The 18,176-nt window shown below is 38.4% G+C and overlaps 1 protein-coding gene across 2 annotated transcripts in view; it reads left to right on the top strand.

Annotated features, from left to right (window-relative positions):
• Positions 1-18,176, top strand: part of ITSN2 (intersectin 2) — a gene marked incomplete at both ends in the record, with an annotated part of 85,343 nt that overhangs the window by 26,104 nt on the left and 41,063 nt on the right. Inside the window, 3 exons of one of the 2 annotated variants that reach the window (XM_084235251.1) lie at positions 4,455-4,594; positions 5,602-5,682; positions 15,631-15,767. In XM_084235251.1, coding sequence (XP_084091377.1) covers positions 4,455-4,594; positions 5,602-5,682; positions 15,631-15,767 — 358 coding nt within the window. The remainder of the gene's footprint in view (positions 1-4,454; positions 4,595-5,601; positions 5,683-15,630; positions 15,768-18,176) is intronic. The other variant, XM_084235252.1, reaches the window with a different exon arrangement.

The following is an 18,176-nucleotide window of genomic DNA, read 5'->3' as shown; positions in this document are numbered from 1 at the left end:
TGTTGGATAGCAACATAGAGGAAACGTTTATTTAAAGAATCTGCAAAGGGGCCTCCCTGGTGGCGCAAGAAGTAAGATGCAACCTATGAAGCTGTCCGCATCCACTGCACCACGAGTTCAATCCCTGAGCAGGAAGCAACCCACATGGCGCAGCAGACCTCTCCTGTCTTGCCCGCTGCTCCCCTCAGCAGTGTATTTTAGTCGATCTGCCTATTTTGCTCCCCACTCTCTCTGATGAATCCTCTCGCCTCCCCCATACACACCTCTGGCCTGTACCCCAGTTCTTCTATGTATAAATAAATAAATCTTTTAAAAATAAATAGATAAAGTATCTGCAAAGGTTGTGTTAGAACTACCTAAAATTTCTAAATGTCTCCCAATGAGTATCATCCTAGGAGTCTTTATTACACTTTCGGCTGTTTAGGAGTTCTAAGAAATAACATCTCCTTCTTTTGTCCAAATTTGAAACAAATTGAGAAGTCAGACGAAGGAGCAACACTTAATGAGAGATCAAGTATCATCATTTTATTTATGAACAACCTGGACTCCATGGCTTATCTATGAACAGAGCAGCTGCACCCATGGGTCACTGGCCACATGAGCATAGCAAGACACAGATTCTCTTTGGGGCACTTCAAGGTTGAGTCTGTGTATGAGCAGGTCTTTATCTTGAGCACAGCAGGAAGTGAATGGTTGGAAAGAACTGGGAATGTTGTGGTAGTAAAGGGCCCTTTCCATGGGAGAAACATCGCAGAATAGAAAAATGAGCCTGTTCACTACTCTTGCTGTAATGTCCGCCACCTCCCACTGGTGATGTGATCTGTCCGTATTTCTTCTCAGTCTTCCTTGCACTTAGTTCTTTTCTTGACTGTTCAGAATATATCAGTCCCCCGCCCCTCCACAGACATTCCAGGGCAGCATGTCCAGCCCTCCTGGTCTGTGCAGTGGAGAGAGGACATCACCGTGCCCGTCATTACTCATAGCATTTGGTCTCCTTGGGGACCCAATAGAACTACTTTCTCTGTGAAACATGATCTCATTTAACACTTATCTATTGATAATTCACCTGGCTGGTTGGTTGCTATATAGTTCAGAATAGGAAGCTTTTGTTTGAAATGCGCACTCCCTTAGATGACGCTTTGTCACAGCTACCACTTAAATTGCCAACCATGTGCCAAGCACTATGCTCAGCAGTTTTTGTATACTATTTCCTTTAATCTTTATAACAGACCTGTGGAGTTGTTGTTACTGCCATTGCATAACTCGGGAAAACTGAGATGGTAGTTCCCAAATTGTCTTGTCTCATGCTGACACTGCACTGCCTTGCCTTTCAGTTGCTTTACACAGGGCACAACTTTATGCTATCATCTTATTTGATATTAAAATGTCCATTAATAAATGATGATCAATTTGAAGAACACTATGATTGAATATTCTTTGGCTATTATTTTTTCACATTGCTTATCTTCCAGTTTAGCGAGACTCTAAACTACTTGAGGACAGAACCTCTGCCTTAACCTTCTTTGTATAACATGCCACAGACAACAGTGCAGTGCCTTGCATATAGGAGATGTGTAATGATTAAATATTTGTTGAAATGTTGGAAAACTGTTAGATTATAAGAGAATTTAGCAAAGTGCCTAAATACAAAGTCAGCATATAAAAATTAGTCACTTTACTATATATCAAAGATATTTAATCAGAAAGTATCATGGATACTCTTCTTTATTCTGAATAAAGAAGAAATGTACAGCTCCAAAATTCTACTGGTAGACATAATTGATTCCTGGTTAAGCAGATATATATTATGTCTATTATGTCTCTGAATGAACTAGCTCAAATACTGTGAAGATGTCAGTTCTTTATTAATTCATCTGTATATTAAGTTCTTCTATTCAGTTTTCTTTAAATGAAGCTTGGCAAGATAATTCACAAGTTCACCTACAAGAGAAAATGTGTAAAATTAAGTAAGATTTGAAAAAAAAAAACATTGGTTGGGGAAGAGACTAGCTCTCTCAGATATCAAAACATGAGTTATGTAAGCTCTAGTCCTTAAAATAATGTGTTATTGATCAGAAATAGAAACAAAGAACAATAGGATTGAATAGAGTCTACAAGCAGGCCAGTGTATTTATAGCAATTTATGTACAGAAATAAATTCTAGATAAAATAAGACAATAAACATAAAAAAACTGAAAATAAAATACATAGAAAAAAATTTTATAGTCTTGGTATGAGGAAAGTCTCTTCAAACAAGTCATAGATTTATGGAGGAAAATATTTACATATTTGTTGACATAAAAATGAAAAGCCTTTCCGTGATGAAAGAATCATAAGCAGGGCCTCCCCGGTGGCGCAGCGGTTGAGTGCTGGGCTATGAAGCTGCCCGCAGCCTCTGCAGCGCCGGTTCGATCCCAGGCCGCTGGGCGAGGGATCCACATGGTGCGCAGACCTCTCCTGCCGCCCACTGCTCCCCTCAGCAGTGTACCTCGGTTCTTCTGCCTGTGCTGCTCCCCGCTCTGGCTCTGGTGAATTCTCTCACCCTCCCGAGCTTCTGACTGTACCCAGTGCTTGTATAAATAAATCTTTAAAAAAAAAAAAAAGATCATAAGCAGTTAAAATTTAAAGTACATTGGCCCTGAATCAAGACGAACAGTTTGCTGAAGCTGTTGATTTCAAGCAGGAGCCTAAAGAAATGTCTTTTTATGGTCTGTTGGCCATTCTAGAACTTAGGAAATGTAATGGTCAATTCATTAGAAAGAAACATTTGAGTGATTGGTGGGAGATAAGGACTGATATTTATTTGCTATTGACTAAAACTGGGATTCCAAAATACAGAGATCCTTGTTAAATTGTTCACTAGAATTATAATACTGTTAGATCCAGTTATTAATTTTTTTTTATGCAGACAATTGAATGACCCTGAGCTGTCAATTTCCTTTAAGTATAATCCTTCTGTACGATCAGGGCCCTAACTTGAACATTTGAGTTGGAAATTATGGGACGATTACCATCGCTCAGTTAATTTTGCACCATGACATCTCGTAAATCTGCTATGGGACTATATTTTACTCCTGGGCTACAAAACTTTTTTGAGTTGTTTGTTGAATTGTGAAAGTGCGTCTTTATTATGGACATTGATTAAGAAAGTTATTTTCACAGTAAAAGCACTTGTTAAATATGATGATCTTCATAATATGAAAGGCATAAATATTTCCAAATTCTACTTTCCTGGCAAGAGATACCAAATACTGGGGAGTAAAACATTTTCTTTAATAGGAAGAGGAGGACAACCTTCTCTATATTTTGAAAGGGAAACTGGTTCTATAATTGTTTATAAACTATTAAATATTTATAGCTATTGCCAATTTAAATGTCTGGTAAAGGATTACTATCCTTAATATGTCAAATGTTTGATTAGCAGACTAATTAAAAACTAAAGATAAATGCTCAAAACATAGTTTGGCAGAGGTTTTGGACAGATTTAAAAGAAGTTGCTAATAGTTGAAAAGTATTTGAATACATTATACATAGATGAGATAGGAAATAAAACAAGGAGCTTATTTAACCTGTAAATTTGATTCTTACATAGCAAATGAGTGAGAGTGAATTTTACGAGTCAGTGAGAGTGTGGGGAAATTTCATACTGCTAGTGGGAATATAAAGGACAAGCGTCTTAAAAGGCAATTTGGCAATATTCATATTTAATATAGTGTTGCTTTGGAATTTATTTTAAGGAGATAATCAGTTGCTTATCTTGTTTTTATGTAAAATTCATCCAATTGGAGACATTAAAATTTTCAAAGATAGGGCCTTCCTGGTGGTACAGTGGGTTGAGCACAGCGCTGTGGGGCTGTCTGTAGCCTCTACAGCACGGGTTCGATTCCCAGTCGGCTAGGGAGATACTCACATGGCGTGGCAGACCTCTCCTGTCTCCCCCCCCCCCCCCGCCCCGTCTCCTCAGCAGTGTTTTCAGTCATCTGCCTTTTCTGCTCCCCGCTCTGTCTCTGGTGAATTCTGTCACCCTCCTGTGACTCTAGCCTGTACCCCAGTTCTTGTATAAATAAATAAATCTTTTAAAAAAATTTTTCAAAGATAGGGAATGGAGAAGAGAATTATGAGAGTAATATGGAAGTTGTTTAGGCATTAAACAATTAACAGAACTTAAGTGACAGAAGAAGGTGGTAGTGACAAAAATAGCATGTGAAATTCTGTACAGTATATTTTAATTTCATGGCTCTAAATACTGGGAAGAAATGTAACAGAAATGTGACTATTTTTGGATGGTGGTGTTAAGGGTAAGCTGGAAAAGAGAAACAACCACTGGTTTGTTTCTTTTCATCAGGTCTCAACACCTGTGTAAGTCCTTCCTCTTTTTCTATTTTTACCAATTTGATCAGACAGTAATGACATAGGAATTTATACCAAATGTAAATTTTCTGTTTATATTTCAGATTTGGGGATCGGTTTACTTCATAAAAAATCTGTAGAAAAAGAAGAATTATGCCAAAGACTTAAAGAACAGTTAGATGCTCTTGAAAAAGAAACTGCAGCTAAGCTCTCTGAAATGGATTCATTTAACAATCAACTGAAGGTATTTGTCTCCTATTAAATTCATTTTTAGTTTGCTGTCTTCTTACCTTCCTTATTTTGGTAGAATGAATAACTAAAGCTGTTATTGTTACATGTAGTATATTTTCATAGTTTATAACTTCAGTTATATTACAATTGTAAGATTGTTCTTAATGTTCTATGTAGATATTATAAAGATTGTGTCATATAACTAAACATGTCATTTGCCATAGTTTCCAGCTTTTGATGACTTTTTTATTGGCATTTATACATTTTAAGTATAATTGCCTTTCTCATTATTGTAGAACTGATCTCAGCCAGCATGTTCTTAAGCAAAATTCTAAGATAGGAATATGGAAAATTTAAAATAGTCCTGGTGATACTCTCTTAACACACGCCATTCTTTTTTGTTACCCTGTCATAATTTAATTAAATTAACCTTTGTGGGAATGATGTGTTTATCAGTGAAATCAGGAACGTAATCTGGCACAACAAATTGCATGAAAAGTTAGAAGTTCATGACTAATTGTTTGCTGCAGTGGCAAAGCAGTTGTCTAAAACATATTCCATATGATTAACATTCTGTGCAGAATTAGTTGTATACAGAAGCCATAGCTGTGAAAGAAGATATTAAAAGCTAAAATCCAGACTACTGACACATTATTAAAATTTGGGAATAGTCTCAGTTATTCCTTTGCTAACTGTCATAAGGTTTATGTAATTTTTAGAGTAACTATCTCTTCAAGTGACTTTTATCTTGCTGTTATTTGAAGTAAAATTACATCAATTAGAGAGCAAACAGTGTGATTAAAAAAAAGGAGACCTTAATGGTTTCAGTTAAGGAGAAATTTTAGTTGTCCAATGTTAATAATAAATTTTACACAAGTATAGATTCTTTAGGAAAAACATTTAACCACCTAATAATTTGTCATTGATGGACAGACAAGCCAACCAAGTTATCTTCCCTACATTGTTTTTTTAAACATCTGTACATAGTTTAATTGGCTTTTTATCTGCCTTATCTTACAGTGTGGGAATATGGATGACTCTGTTCTTCAGTGCCTTTTGTCTCTGCTAAGCTGTCTCAACAACCTCTTCCTCTTACTTAAGGTTATTTTCTAATATCTAGCTCCTTTTCTTTGAGTTACTTTATTGTTTCCTTTTTTAAAAAACTAGACTATTCTTTGCATTTATCTGAATATCTTTGTTTGAAATAACATACAATGTAGACCTCTTTTCTTTCTGCTTGCTTGAGTATCCTTCTGCTGTCTAACTGCCTGTTTGAGTCTAATGCCAGAAATCTGTAGGTTTGCCCAAAATAGCCTTTGTCATGAGACACCCAAGGCAATTAAATATCTGGTTCCCTTACAACATCCCTGTGAATTGGGTTAGCTGCTGGGATGATTACTAATTCAATTCATAGGAAAGCTGAGGGAATGTGAGATTGAATCATCTGCCCGTATCACTGAAAATGATTGTTTAAAGCTTATACTGTCTGAAATCTAGGGCAAGGTTGTGTCACGTAATACCAGACTACTTCTTAACACCGCTCTAAGGAAAATATTAAAGAACCAATAACGCAGGGACAGCTTTAGTTATATCTAGTTACTTACTAGGTCTTTTATTTAGACTTGCTTGTCATTCAGATAAGAATGTTTAAATCACATTTATAAATAAGTAATTTACTTTGTCCCATATAGTACACAGAGTATTTAAAATACTCAGTGAATTCTGCTTTAATAAAGTTTGAAGAAAGGTACTTTGTATTTGCCACTCGCTGACCTAGTAGCTTTTATGTGAATGACAGTAGAGCAGTTGTGTGTGTGTGCGTGTGTGTATGTGTGTGTGTGCAGCACAGTGAAAGGCAGAAACACATTAAGTAGAGTTCATTTGTTACCTAAACAAAGGTAGGGCAAATTGGAAAGATGGTATTGGCCTTTCCTTTCTGGTTGTAGCATGAATGACCAGATTATCTAGTTTTAGAACTTTTGCTGCTCATTGCACAGAAATTTAAGCCTAAATTTGTTCATACATGAAATGAGGTTTGATGATGATTTATGACGGTATTCACACCCATATAAGTCTGATTCTTTCAGTTAGCATTTGATTCTCCACAGGCCAGCAGTATTCTTGTCTCCTTGTCTCCAATATTCTTGTTTTACTTTCTTCCTTCTGCTTCCTGCCTTCTAGCTTTTTACTGCTTATTGATACTTTCATCAAAGACAATTTAAGAAGCTAAATGGGGATGAAATCTTGTCACAGTGGTCAGGAGACAATGTTGTCACAGAAAGCAAGAGAAGAAGTCTTCTTTAAGAGAAGAGGCCATCATTGTGAATATCCATTGAATTGTCAACAAGGAGACCCTTGGGGACCTTACTGATAGTGCCATTCAGTTGACTGATCAGTGAGGCGGGATTGCTGCAAATTAGGAGTGAATGGGAGCTGAGGCAGGTTATAATATAAAAATAAAATTTATTATTATAAATAAATAAATACATAAATACATAAATAAATAAAATGAATTCCAACAACACTTTAGGACGAGGGTGAAAAGACAGTATGAAGTCAGGAATATTTATTTTCTGATTTGACTTGAAAAACAAAGGATACAGTTTAATTTATGCAAGATGAGTAAGTTCCGGGATCTAATAGTTATTGTAAAGCATGGTGACTGCAGATAATACTCTGTGCTTGAAATTTGCTAAGGATGGATCATAACCATTCTCATCCCTCCCTCAAAAGAGAGAGAGAAGAAAGGAAGGAAGGAAGGTAGAGAAAGGGCAACTGTGTGAGAAGATGGATATGCTAACTAGCTTGATTGTGGTGATCATTTAATGTTGTATGCATAAATTGAAACAAGTTTTACGGCCTAGATGTACACAATTTTTGTCAATTATGCTTCAATAAAGCTGGGGGAAAAATAATTGAGCCCATCCACAGAGGTGGTATCAACCTTCTTTCTGTGGATGTAGAGGCAAGAAGATTTATTGATTTTGAGATAGAAAAATGAGGACATTCCAATCTAGTGGCTTAATGAAGGAAGCGAGGTTAATAGCTGGTAGTGTGCAGAATTAGGTTGAAGATTAGGAAGTTTCAGGAGAGAGAAGTATGCAGCAGTAGACATCTTGATGGGGTTGGGGGTGCAGGCTTAACAGAGGAAACAGTAGGTGTGGGAGCAATGTTGAAGGCCTGTTTGAAGTTGGAGATCGTGAATTTAAATTGAAAATGTCATCCTTGATTGAATGCTTTTTCTCCACCAAAGTTCGGTTGTCTAGTTATAAGCACACTTTAGGCTAAAGTGACAACAGAAGTATAATAATTAAAATTCTTTATCTTAAGAAATCATGCTCTATTGGACCCTGTAATAGACATGTACAGGATCAACACTTATTTTTATTCTTTTGCTTAAAATGCTAAGACAAATAACAAATCCAGTGAGATCAAAGATGAGACATTTGATGACTGTTATTCCACTAAGGAAACACACACAATAGCCTGTCATGTGCAGTGAGGTACAAAAACAGTGCTTGTCTGGGAATCTGAGGAAATGAGTTCTTGTCCTGTCCACGCCACTTGCTAGATGTGTTACTTTGTCATTTAACCTCCAAATTTTGCTTTCTTCATTTATAAAATGAAGCTCACAATATCTGCTCTGTCTTCGCTGCTGAGTCTCATGATTAAATGAGATTTTATATATATATATATATATATATATATATATATATATATATATATATGAAAGTGCTTTGTGAACTGTTAGGTACTATACAGATTTTTTTGTTGTTCTCATTGAGGAAGAGATTACCTTGAATATCCAAAATACCTTTTATGCATTGGAAAGTCACTGCTGTTGACTTTGGAAAATGAATGATTCAGAAAGTACTTTTTCTTAGAGGGAAAATAGAACCTGTGAATCCAGTATTATAGCTTACTTCAAGGAGTTAGGTTCTTTTAGCTTCCAAGGATCTGGGGTAACCTACATTAGGTCATTGAAGTCTCCCTTAATAACCTCTTTCCTCCAAGCTAGGATATAATATTAGGAGGTGTGGGCCAGAAGAACTTCTGGGAAGCATGGGTTAGAAATATTTTCTAAATGAGAGACTCTTAACCATTCTTTTGCCACATACTTTTCAGTTTGGTAACACCTTTGGACCCCTTTTCAGAATAATGTTTTAAATGCAATATATGTGCTTCTGTATTAGTGAATTAAATAATGAGCTCTGATAACAGGTATAATACCATAATTTTCAAGTCAAGTTGTGTAAAACAAAGTTTTGTAATCTGTAAATGTAATCCGTAATATAATAGGAAAATACCTGCTTTCTGTTGGTAAAAACATTACGAGCACAGCCAACATTACTGTGGTTTGTTGCTTATATTTTGAGTTGAAGGAAATGCTGTATTGCAGATAGAGGTTACTGAAAGGAAAGATTAATTTTATCCCTGTTCCAGTTCATGCACCCCTGAATGCTAATAAAAAAAACAACACCCTTATAAAGTCTGTGGTTCTTCTGTTAGGGACTGCTGCTTGAGAATGAAGACAGGTGATTGTGTAACAGGGTGGTCCCCAGGAAAGGGGGAGGTTCCCTGCCCCACCCAAGGGAGGGTGGAGCTGAGCAGGAAGAGGAGAAGCTGCAGAAGAGACTGAGGAAGGAAGGAAGCTTCCTTCCTTCCTTCCTTCCTTCCTCAGGATGGAGTCAGGAGACCTGGAGGAGGCGCATGGAGCCTAGAGACACGTGAAGAAACTGCGCTTGTCTTTTGGTCGTGGACTGGGTGACACAGATGTGGGTGAGACCCATGGGGAGGTGACAATGGCAGCTTTTATCTTGATATTGATTTTGCTCTTTTCCTTCCGGGCTTGTCTGGTTGTTTCTGACCCTTTTCTGTGGGTCCCCACTCTGCCAGGTCTTCAGTAAGACCTGATCTCCAGGTTTGAAGGGATGCAATGGTTGATCAGGAGGCATAGAGATCCTTGAGTTTGCAAAGTTATGAATTACTGCCAGAACCTCCTGGATGTGTTTCACATATTGTGTGATCCGGCAATCTTGAGCTATTTCCGGAGTGGCTTTTATTTATTTATTTTTTTTAGATAATAAATTTTATTTTTATATTCCCCATACAATTGCAGCCCCCCCATTCTGACCCCAATCCCTCCCCTCCCGCCCCCGCCCCCCTAAAAGTGTCTCTGGTTCATAGTTTTTTGTTGATTCTGATTTTCACTTTCTTATAGTTATTCATTTTCCTGGTCCCTTATTTAAGTTTTCTGGATTCCTGCTATGAGTGAGACCATCCGGTATTTTTCTTTTTCTTTCTGGCTTATTTCGCTGAGCATGATCCCTTCCAGTGCCATCCATGTTGCTGTAAATTGCATGTGTTTATCTTTTTTGAATGCTGAGTAATATTCCATGGTATATATGTCCCACATCTTCTTGATCCAGTCATCTATTTTTCGGAGTGGCTTTTAGAACTGAGGCCTGGAAGGGTCTTCCGAACACAATTTCAAAGGGGCTTAATTGTAGCCCACTTCTAGGTGCCACTCTTACACGGAGGAGGGCAAGGGATAGTACCTGGTCCCAACGAAGCTGTGTTTCTTGGCACAGTTTTGCCAAGGTTTTCTTTAAGGTGTGGTTCATTTTCTCCGTTTGTCCAGAAGACTGCGGTCTCCATGCAGCATGCAATTTCCAGTTGATCTGTAACGCACTGCTTACTGCATGAGTAACATCAGAGACAAATGCTGGCCCATTATCACTCTGGATAGAATCCGGCAACCCAAAGCGAGGAATTTTCTCCTTCAGCAGCTGTTTTGCAACCTTGGAAGCTTTTTCCGTCTTTGTGGGAAATGCTTCCACCCATCCCGAGAACGTATCCACAAAAACCAACAGGTATTTGAAGTTGCCTGTTGTTCTAGGCATTTGTGTAAAGTCCACCTGCCAGTCCTCAATAGGGCACTGGCCTCGATATTGAACCCCAATGGCTTTAGGGTGGGAGTCAGTCTTGGGGTTATTCCTGGCACATAGTTGACAATCTCAGGTGATCCGTTGTGCTATTCTATGCAAATATGGTCCCTTCGTGGTCGCCAAGTCTGTTATAGGACAGGGAGAGGGGCAGCCCAAACCCCGCAAACCTGCCTATTCTATGTAGGGTTCTGCCATCTGCCACATCAACACAAAACATATGAGACTTTAATGGGAAGGAACTTTAATAAAACTAGGAAACAATACAGGAAAGGCAAAGAATCTAGTTTCTAAATCAAGCACCCAAAGTTACCCGTCCCCTCGTGGGTAAAAGTCCATCCAAATGGGATTGGCCCAGAGCAAGGCCCCAAAGCCTGCCACAAGTCTAAGGCATCTTCCAGTGGGGACCCACAGAAAAGGGTCAGAAACAACCAGACAAGCCCGGAAGGAAAAGAGCATAATCAATATCAAGATAAAAGCTGCCATGGTCACCTCCCCACGGGTCTCACCCACATCTGTGTCACCCAGTCCACGACCAAAAGACAAGCGCAGTTTCTTCACGTGTCTCGAGGCTCCATGCGCCTCCTCCAGGTCTCCTGGCTCCATCCTGCTTCCTTCCTTCCTCAGTCTCTTCTGCAGCTTCTCCTCTTCCTGCTCAGCTCCACCCTCCCTTGGGTGGGGCAGGGAACCTCCCCCTTTCCTGGGGACCACCCTGTTACAATTGGACTTGTTGATTTTCTTATTTGCTTATTCTATCAATTTGTATCAGACAGATTGGTGTGATAAAATCTTATGCTTTGATTATGGATTTGTCTTTTCCTCTTTAAATTTTGTTTTTTATAGATTTTTGAGACTATGTTGCTATGTGCATACAACTTTAGAATTGTTACAGCTGCCAGCTGCCTGGTGAATGGATCACTTTATCATTATGAGGTGTTCCTGTAGATCTGTTTCTTGCCTTAAAGTCTGTTTTTTTTGATACTAGTTTAATTGTACCAGTTTCCTTTGGTTAGCATGGTATGTCTTTTTCCAGTCTCTTACTTTTAACCTGTTTGTGTGTATACTTAAATTGTTGTCTTATTAAAATCATATAGTTGGAGTCTTTAAAATCTAGTCTCTTTGATTTTAATTGGAGTATTCAGTTTGTTTACTTTTTTTTTTAAGTTTTTTTTTTTTTTAGAGGCATGTTTTATTTATTTATTTATTTGTTTGTTTGTTTGTTTTGTTTATACATGCACTGGGTACAGTCAGAAGCGCGGGAGGGTGAGAGAATTCACCAGAGCCAGAGCAGGGAGCAGAGCAGGCAGAAGGACCGAAGTACACTGCTGAGGGGAGCAGCGGGCGGCAGGAGAGGTCTGCGCGCCATGTGGGACCCTCCTTCGGTGGCCGGGGAGCAGCCGGGGATCGAACCGGCGCCGCAGAGGCTGTGGGCAGCTTCGCAACCCGGCGCTCAACCGCTGCGCCACCGGGGAGGCCCTCAGTTTGTTTACTTTTAATGTAAAAGGACAAGTTTGGACTTAAAGCTACCATTTTTCTCTGTTGTTTATTCATCTCACTTGCCTTGTTCTGTTTCCTCTCCCTTCTTGCCCTCAATTTTCTGACCAAAATTGTTAATCTATTATTTCCTCCTCTATTAGTTTGTTAATTTACTTTTCTGTTGGTGAGTGTCCAAGAAGTGATAGTACGTATTCTTGCTTTATTTAGGTCTAGTATAAATTAATAATTTTACTGCAACCCAGATAATACAGCAGAATCATCCTTGCCCAAGCCGTCTTTAAATATTGAAGTCTGTGATTTAAAAATTTTTAAATGTTTCAGTCTGATATATTTTATTTATTTGTTTATTTATTTTTTTTTAAAGATTTATTTATTTATTTATACAAGCACTGGGTACAGTCAGAAGTGCAGGAGGGTGAGAGAATTCACCAGAGCCAGAGCAGGGAGCAGAGCAGGCAGAAGGACTGAAGTACACTGCTGAGGGGAGCAGCGGGCGGCAGGAGAGGTCTGCGCGCCATGTGGGACCCTCCTTCGGTGGCCGGGGAGCAGCCGGGGAACGAACCCGCGCTGTAGAGGCTGCGGGCAGCTTCGCAACCCAGCGCTCAACCGCTGTGCCACCAGGGAGGCCCCTGATATATTTTAAACTGAAGTTCAAATCTTCCCCTAAAAGGGACTCCAAATTCATAGTTTTTACTGAAGGAGTAAATAGTTTCAGCCTTACACAGCTCTTTCAAAGCACAGGAAAGAGGGAGAATAGTCCCAGTTTATCATATGAGACTGTTATGAATATGATCGCAAACCTGATAGAAGAGTCTGATGAAGAATAATTATAGGCCAGTTTAACACAGAGGGGGAGTCTCTGAACAAAGACAGAACAAATTAAAAGGCCAAAAACAGAAATTTTAAATCTCTTATGACCAAGATAGATTTATCATAACCGTGCAAAGATGTTTTGACATATAAAAATGTTTACTATAATTTGCTGTATAAACAGATTAAAGGAGACAAATGGTATGCTCATATAATTAGATGCAGAAATTTAGCACCCATTCATGATTTGAAAATGAAAAACTTAATAGTAAATTAGGAATTGAAGAGAACTGCCTTAACCTGAAAAAGATAATCTGTCATTCCACTAAGACTGAGAACAGTTTGTTCATTAAGTGTGATTGGTTTACTTTTTCTTGTTAACTTACATTTCACCAATTAGATGCCTGAAAGCAATGACCTAATCCAGAGGAGTGAATCTCAAATAGGAATTCCCAGGATCCCTGTAATCAGGCAGAGATGTTTTTGGCAAACATTGTGGTACTCTGCAAATCTTACTAATGTGCATAGATTATTATTATGCTTTTTCAGTTAGCATATTTGCACTGTATTAGGCCCTCTCTTGGGCCTTGATGAAACATAGTCCTGTTGTCAAGAAACTCCCTCCAGTGCAGGAGGCAAGCATGTCAACAGACACAGACTGTGACAGGGATGCAGAGTGCCTTGGGGAATACAGGGAGCTCATCAACTCAGACCCCAGAGGAAAGGGACTGGTAGAGGACTGGAGCAGTACTTTAAAGCACTAACCTTATAGCCATGTTAAGATCAGACATTACTGTCCTTTTAAATTTAGAGCTCTCATTTAAGACTTCAGCCAGCAATAATGGCTAATATTTATTGAGAGCTTACTGTGTGCCTCCTATTATTAGTAAGCACTGTAAGTGTGTTGATCCATTTGGTCCTTACAACGTTGATACAAGGCATGTACTTTAAGGCTATTGTACAGATGAGGAAGCTGTAAAGTAGCTTCCCTAAGATTACTCAGTCACTGTCAGAGCCTGACTCAGACTTTGATGGTCTCCTTCCAGGCCCTTACCACTAGCTCTTACCACTAAGCCATGCTGCTTCTGCACAGGTTATAACCACAATATTCTGCTGCTCAACAGGATTTAGAGAAAGCTACAACAAACAGAACCATAGAAGCTGAGCTCTGTGGAAACTTTGCTGTGAATGTAGTAATTGTATTACTATTGACTTAAGATGTAAGTCTTGACCTCAGACATTTTGGACATAGTATTTGAGACCACACTGTACTCAATCAGATCTACCATTTCAATCAAGTGAAAAGTGTTCACCTATAAAATATTTTATTTCTGAAAAGAAATAGTTTTGTTTTTTTCAGTTTGGAGTCTTGTTATTGTATGTGGGTAGATGTCCCAAAATATTTTTACCAAAAAATTCTGTCCAGATGCTTCCTGAGCTCCCACTTTCACCATGAAGGCTTTTTTGATTACTTTAGGTTTTTGTGGGGTTTTGGGTTGTTTTCTCTTTTTTACTGCAGCCTTTTTTGTACTCTCTTGTTCTGGATTCTGTTGATTGCAAGTAAAAGAAACTCAGTTCAAAACAGTTAAGCTGAAGAGGGTGTTGCTAGAAGAGCCCTAGACCCACTAAGAATCAGTAGAAGACCCCTGGACACTGAGAAACTGACTGAAGTCCCCTTCCCACAACTCTTGATCTCACTGCCTCTGTGCGCACATGCACACACACACACCTCTCTCTCTCTCTCTCTTCTTCTCTCTCTCTCTCCTTCTCTCTTTCTTCTGTTGCTTTACTCCTACCTCTGATGGCCTCACTCAGCAGTGGGGACTCCAGGTTTGCCTTATCCCAGTTTCATGAGCTCAGAGAAGGGAAGACTTCCTTCTTTCTTCTTCAATATATCTGAATCCCAGCTTGGGTCATGTACATGTCCTTTGGACCAGTCATGTGGCCAGGGAGATGATGTGCTGTCATCAGTTAAAACCGGATTAAATGACCACACCTGGGTGGGATTGGGAGGAATCCTTCATGTGACAGACTCCTTAAAACAACATGGGGGAGAGGTGGGAGGACCTAGAGGGTAGGGTGCAGAGATCATGTCCCCAGAAGGATGCTGTTAGAAGAAGAGAGAAAGAAAATGATATCCTACACTGCGGCACTTTTCTGTGCTTTGAGAATATAGAAGGCAAAGACTATATATAGACTTGGCAGTCAAATGACCTTGGGTCAAACTCCTGTGAACCTTTGTAGCATTTTGCATAGAAATATGCTTAATAAGCAATTGTTTTCTTCATTTCTTGTTTGGAATAATTTTCATTATTTTAGCTCATTAGAATCATGGCTCTAGGCAGACATTAGTTTTTCCATTTTTAGTTTTGAATTAGGTTATTAAATAATTGCTTCTGTGTTTAGTTCAGACTCTTATTGGATAAAAGTAATGGGTAACTTGGTTAAATACGTATGTCAAATATATGAATGAGCAAAATTCCTCTTCAAGTGTTCTAACAAGCAGATTGTTTCCTTGTGTTTTTGATAGATTACTTTCTTATTGAAAACAAAGTACCAAATTAAAGAATTGGCCATGTGTTCTTTAAAAGTAAATTAATATGAAAATAGATGATTTTAACATGTATTTGTCTTCAGTGGCTACATAACTTAAATAATTGTATTCAAGATTTTTCTTTTATCATCAAGATATTTTTTAAAACTTAATTGTTTTGCTTTAAGATTTTTGTCTTTTGATGCAAATGCCACATCATTACTTAAGACAAAATATATTGACTTATTTTCATTTTCTCCTTAGGAACTGAGAGAAAGCTACCATACACAGCAGTTAGCCCTTGAACAACTTCATAAGATCAAGCGTGACAAGTTGAAGGAAGTTGAAAGAAAAAGATCAGAACTTATACAAAAAAAGAAACTAGAAGATGAGGCTGCCAGGTAATAGAGCTGATAACCTATTATACTCTGTTGCTATTAGAATTCTACTTCTATTTCCTGTATCTTTTGACTAGAAATTTTAAGGAAAATAAAAGGATTATTCTGGGATAATAATTAGATTTTAAATTTTCAAAATTCAATCTTCTTTGAGTTTGCAGTAATCAGTTTTATGTTCAGTTAGTAAAAGAATGGACTTTGGAGTCAGACCTGGATTAGAATTCTTGATCTACCGCATACTATCTGGATAACCTTGGTTAAGTCACTTTACCTTTCTGAACCCCAGTTTCTCCATCTGGAAAATAAACTACTAATGAACATACTTCATGGTAACTGAGAGTTAAATAATGTTGCCGAAAGCCAAGTACAATATCTTGCCCTCAGGATTTCCATAGTAAACCTACTACTATTTTGTGAAAGAGTATAAAAACTGAACACTTAGTTTCACAGTGTCAAGACTGAGTGCAGAAGCCATGTTGATGAAGCAGTCTTCATACCACTGAGAATCTCAGTTGCCTCCACTTACAGCAAGGAGAAATAAGCATTGAACTGTTCATTTGGAGATTTTGCTTGACCTTTTTTCTGTCAGTCAGACCCTCTTTAACTCCTAAGTTCCCTAGTGTCAGAAATTAGTATGACTAGTTAGCAAATATCAATGAACCATGATTCTTTTGCCTTCAATGAGAGTAAATAAGTAATGCCCATAAAAGAGCTAATAGTTTCTGGGAGGCAAGAAGAACACATTACCATTTAGCAGCATTCTGTTCTTAATGCTTCATAGTAACAACTTTCAACACATTTTTATTGGGTGGCCACTGTTGGTCATGATGCAGGTAGACTCTGGGTTACTCCTAACTCCTTACTCATCATCCTAGTAGGAACTCAGACAGCTAAACAAAGAGTTGTGACACTCTAAGAGCCTCACTTTTGTGGCCCTTCACAAGAGATATTAAAATAATATAGAAGTAGAGACAGTGAAGTTCAAACTAAGAAGACTTCTTTTCCACTTGAGTTGTGCCACTGAGCATCGCATAAAGGAACTGTGCAGTAGTTACTAGCCAGTCACTGTGTCAGAGTTTTCTGTGGACACAGATATCTTAATACCTCTTCATCACTGCTCACAATTCCTTTTGGGCCTACAGGCCATATTAGTAATATACTTGTAGGATTAATCCAGAACTGGACTACAGTTCTATCTTGAGTTCTGGGTCATGTGCCCAGGTATGTTCCCATCCTGTCCCAAGCTCTCGGTAGTCGTTATCATGTTGTAGATGTGACCTCTTTGCCATTTGTCCAGCTTTTGAGGTGTCTTCTGGCTCTGGATCAATTTCTCATCACTAACTCATAAATAAGAATTTTACAGACTTTGATTTGACATTATCTTAACTCTCTTTATATTTTATTTATCCCAGTAAAACTGTAGGAAATACTCTCATGTAGGTGGTGCCTATAGGATACGGGGATTCAAGTAAAGGCTAGGCTGGGATCAGGAAAGGGAATAAGTGGTTGGCGTTAAGTAAGGATTATAAGAGAAGCTTGGCTCTCAAGAGAGAACTGATGTCAGTTACAGAAAATGTGGGAGGAAGCTCTCTGAAGTGATAGAGGGCGTAGGAGGTTTTGCATGGGATTGAGAGGAAGCTAGTCAAGGACTAATGTACCAGGCGTGTGAAAGAGGAGACAGTTTGGGGATGAAAAAGGTTCATGATTACTTGGGGCTGCAGTTTTTGGAATTATCCAGAATTACCAAATTCCTCCAGGAATTATAGGAATGAAGACATGGAACGAAGCTAAGGTTTCTACCTTGGATATAAATGGGATGTCTCCAACCCCAGTCTGCACTGTCCCTATTGTGTATGCTGCGGTTTGGAGAGCTTTAGTTTAGCTGAGGTTGCTAAATTTAGGATGAAAGCTCTACCTCTGAGTAAGAGGTGTAATATATGCAAGGAAGAGCTATGATGATCCTGAGTGCTAACAATAAAATAACTGACTCTGATCACAGATTATCTTGACCAGCCAGAAATCAAGCTGCAGTTTTTTGGATATCATAGAAACATGCACAGACGCGTAGACATATAAGGAAAAATGCTCTAACAAGTGAAAAAGACTTGAAGATGATGATTTGCAAAGTAAATAATCTGTCCAGAATCATATTCTATTTCTGTAGCAATGACAGAATCCTGAAAATTGGAATTAGCAGAATGGTGGAACTAAGAGCTGGAAGACAGTTGTTGTGAAGAATCTGGAATCAAAGGAAGAGAATTTAGATGTAGTTTTTACATTTGTTTTCTGGATAGTTCCATTTAATTCCCCCATCCACCCACTCATCACTGAGTTTTGTTTTGTTTTTTATAATGGGTTTGGCAGGTTGGCTGGTTAGAAGGAATTTGACAGTATGATAAACAGCTCATCTGT

The sequence above is a fragment of the Talpa europaea genome (genome assembly GCF_964194135.1).
Source record: "Talpa europaea genome assembly, chromosome: 6".
NCBI lineage: Eukaryota > Metazoa > Chordata > Mammalia > Eulipotyphla > Talpidae > Talpa > Talpa europaea.
Note: the sequence above shows the minus strand (reverse complement) of the source record. Positions and strands in the feature narration are given on the sequence as shown.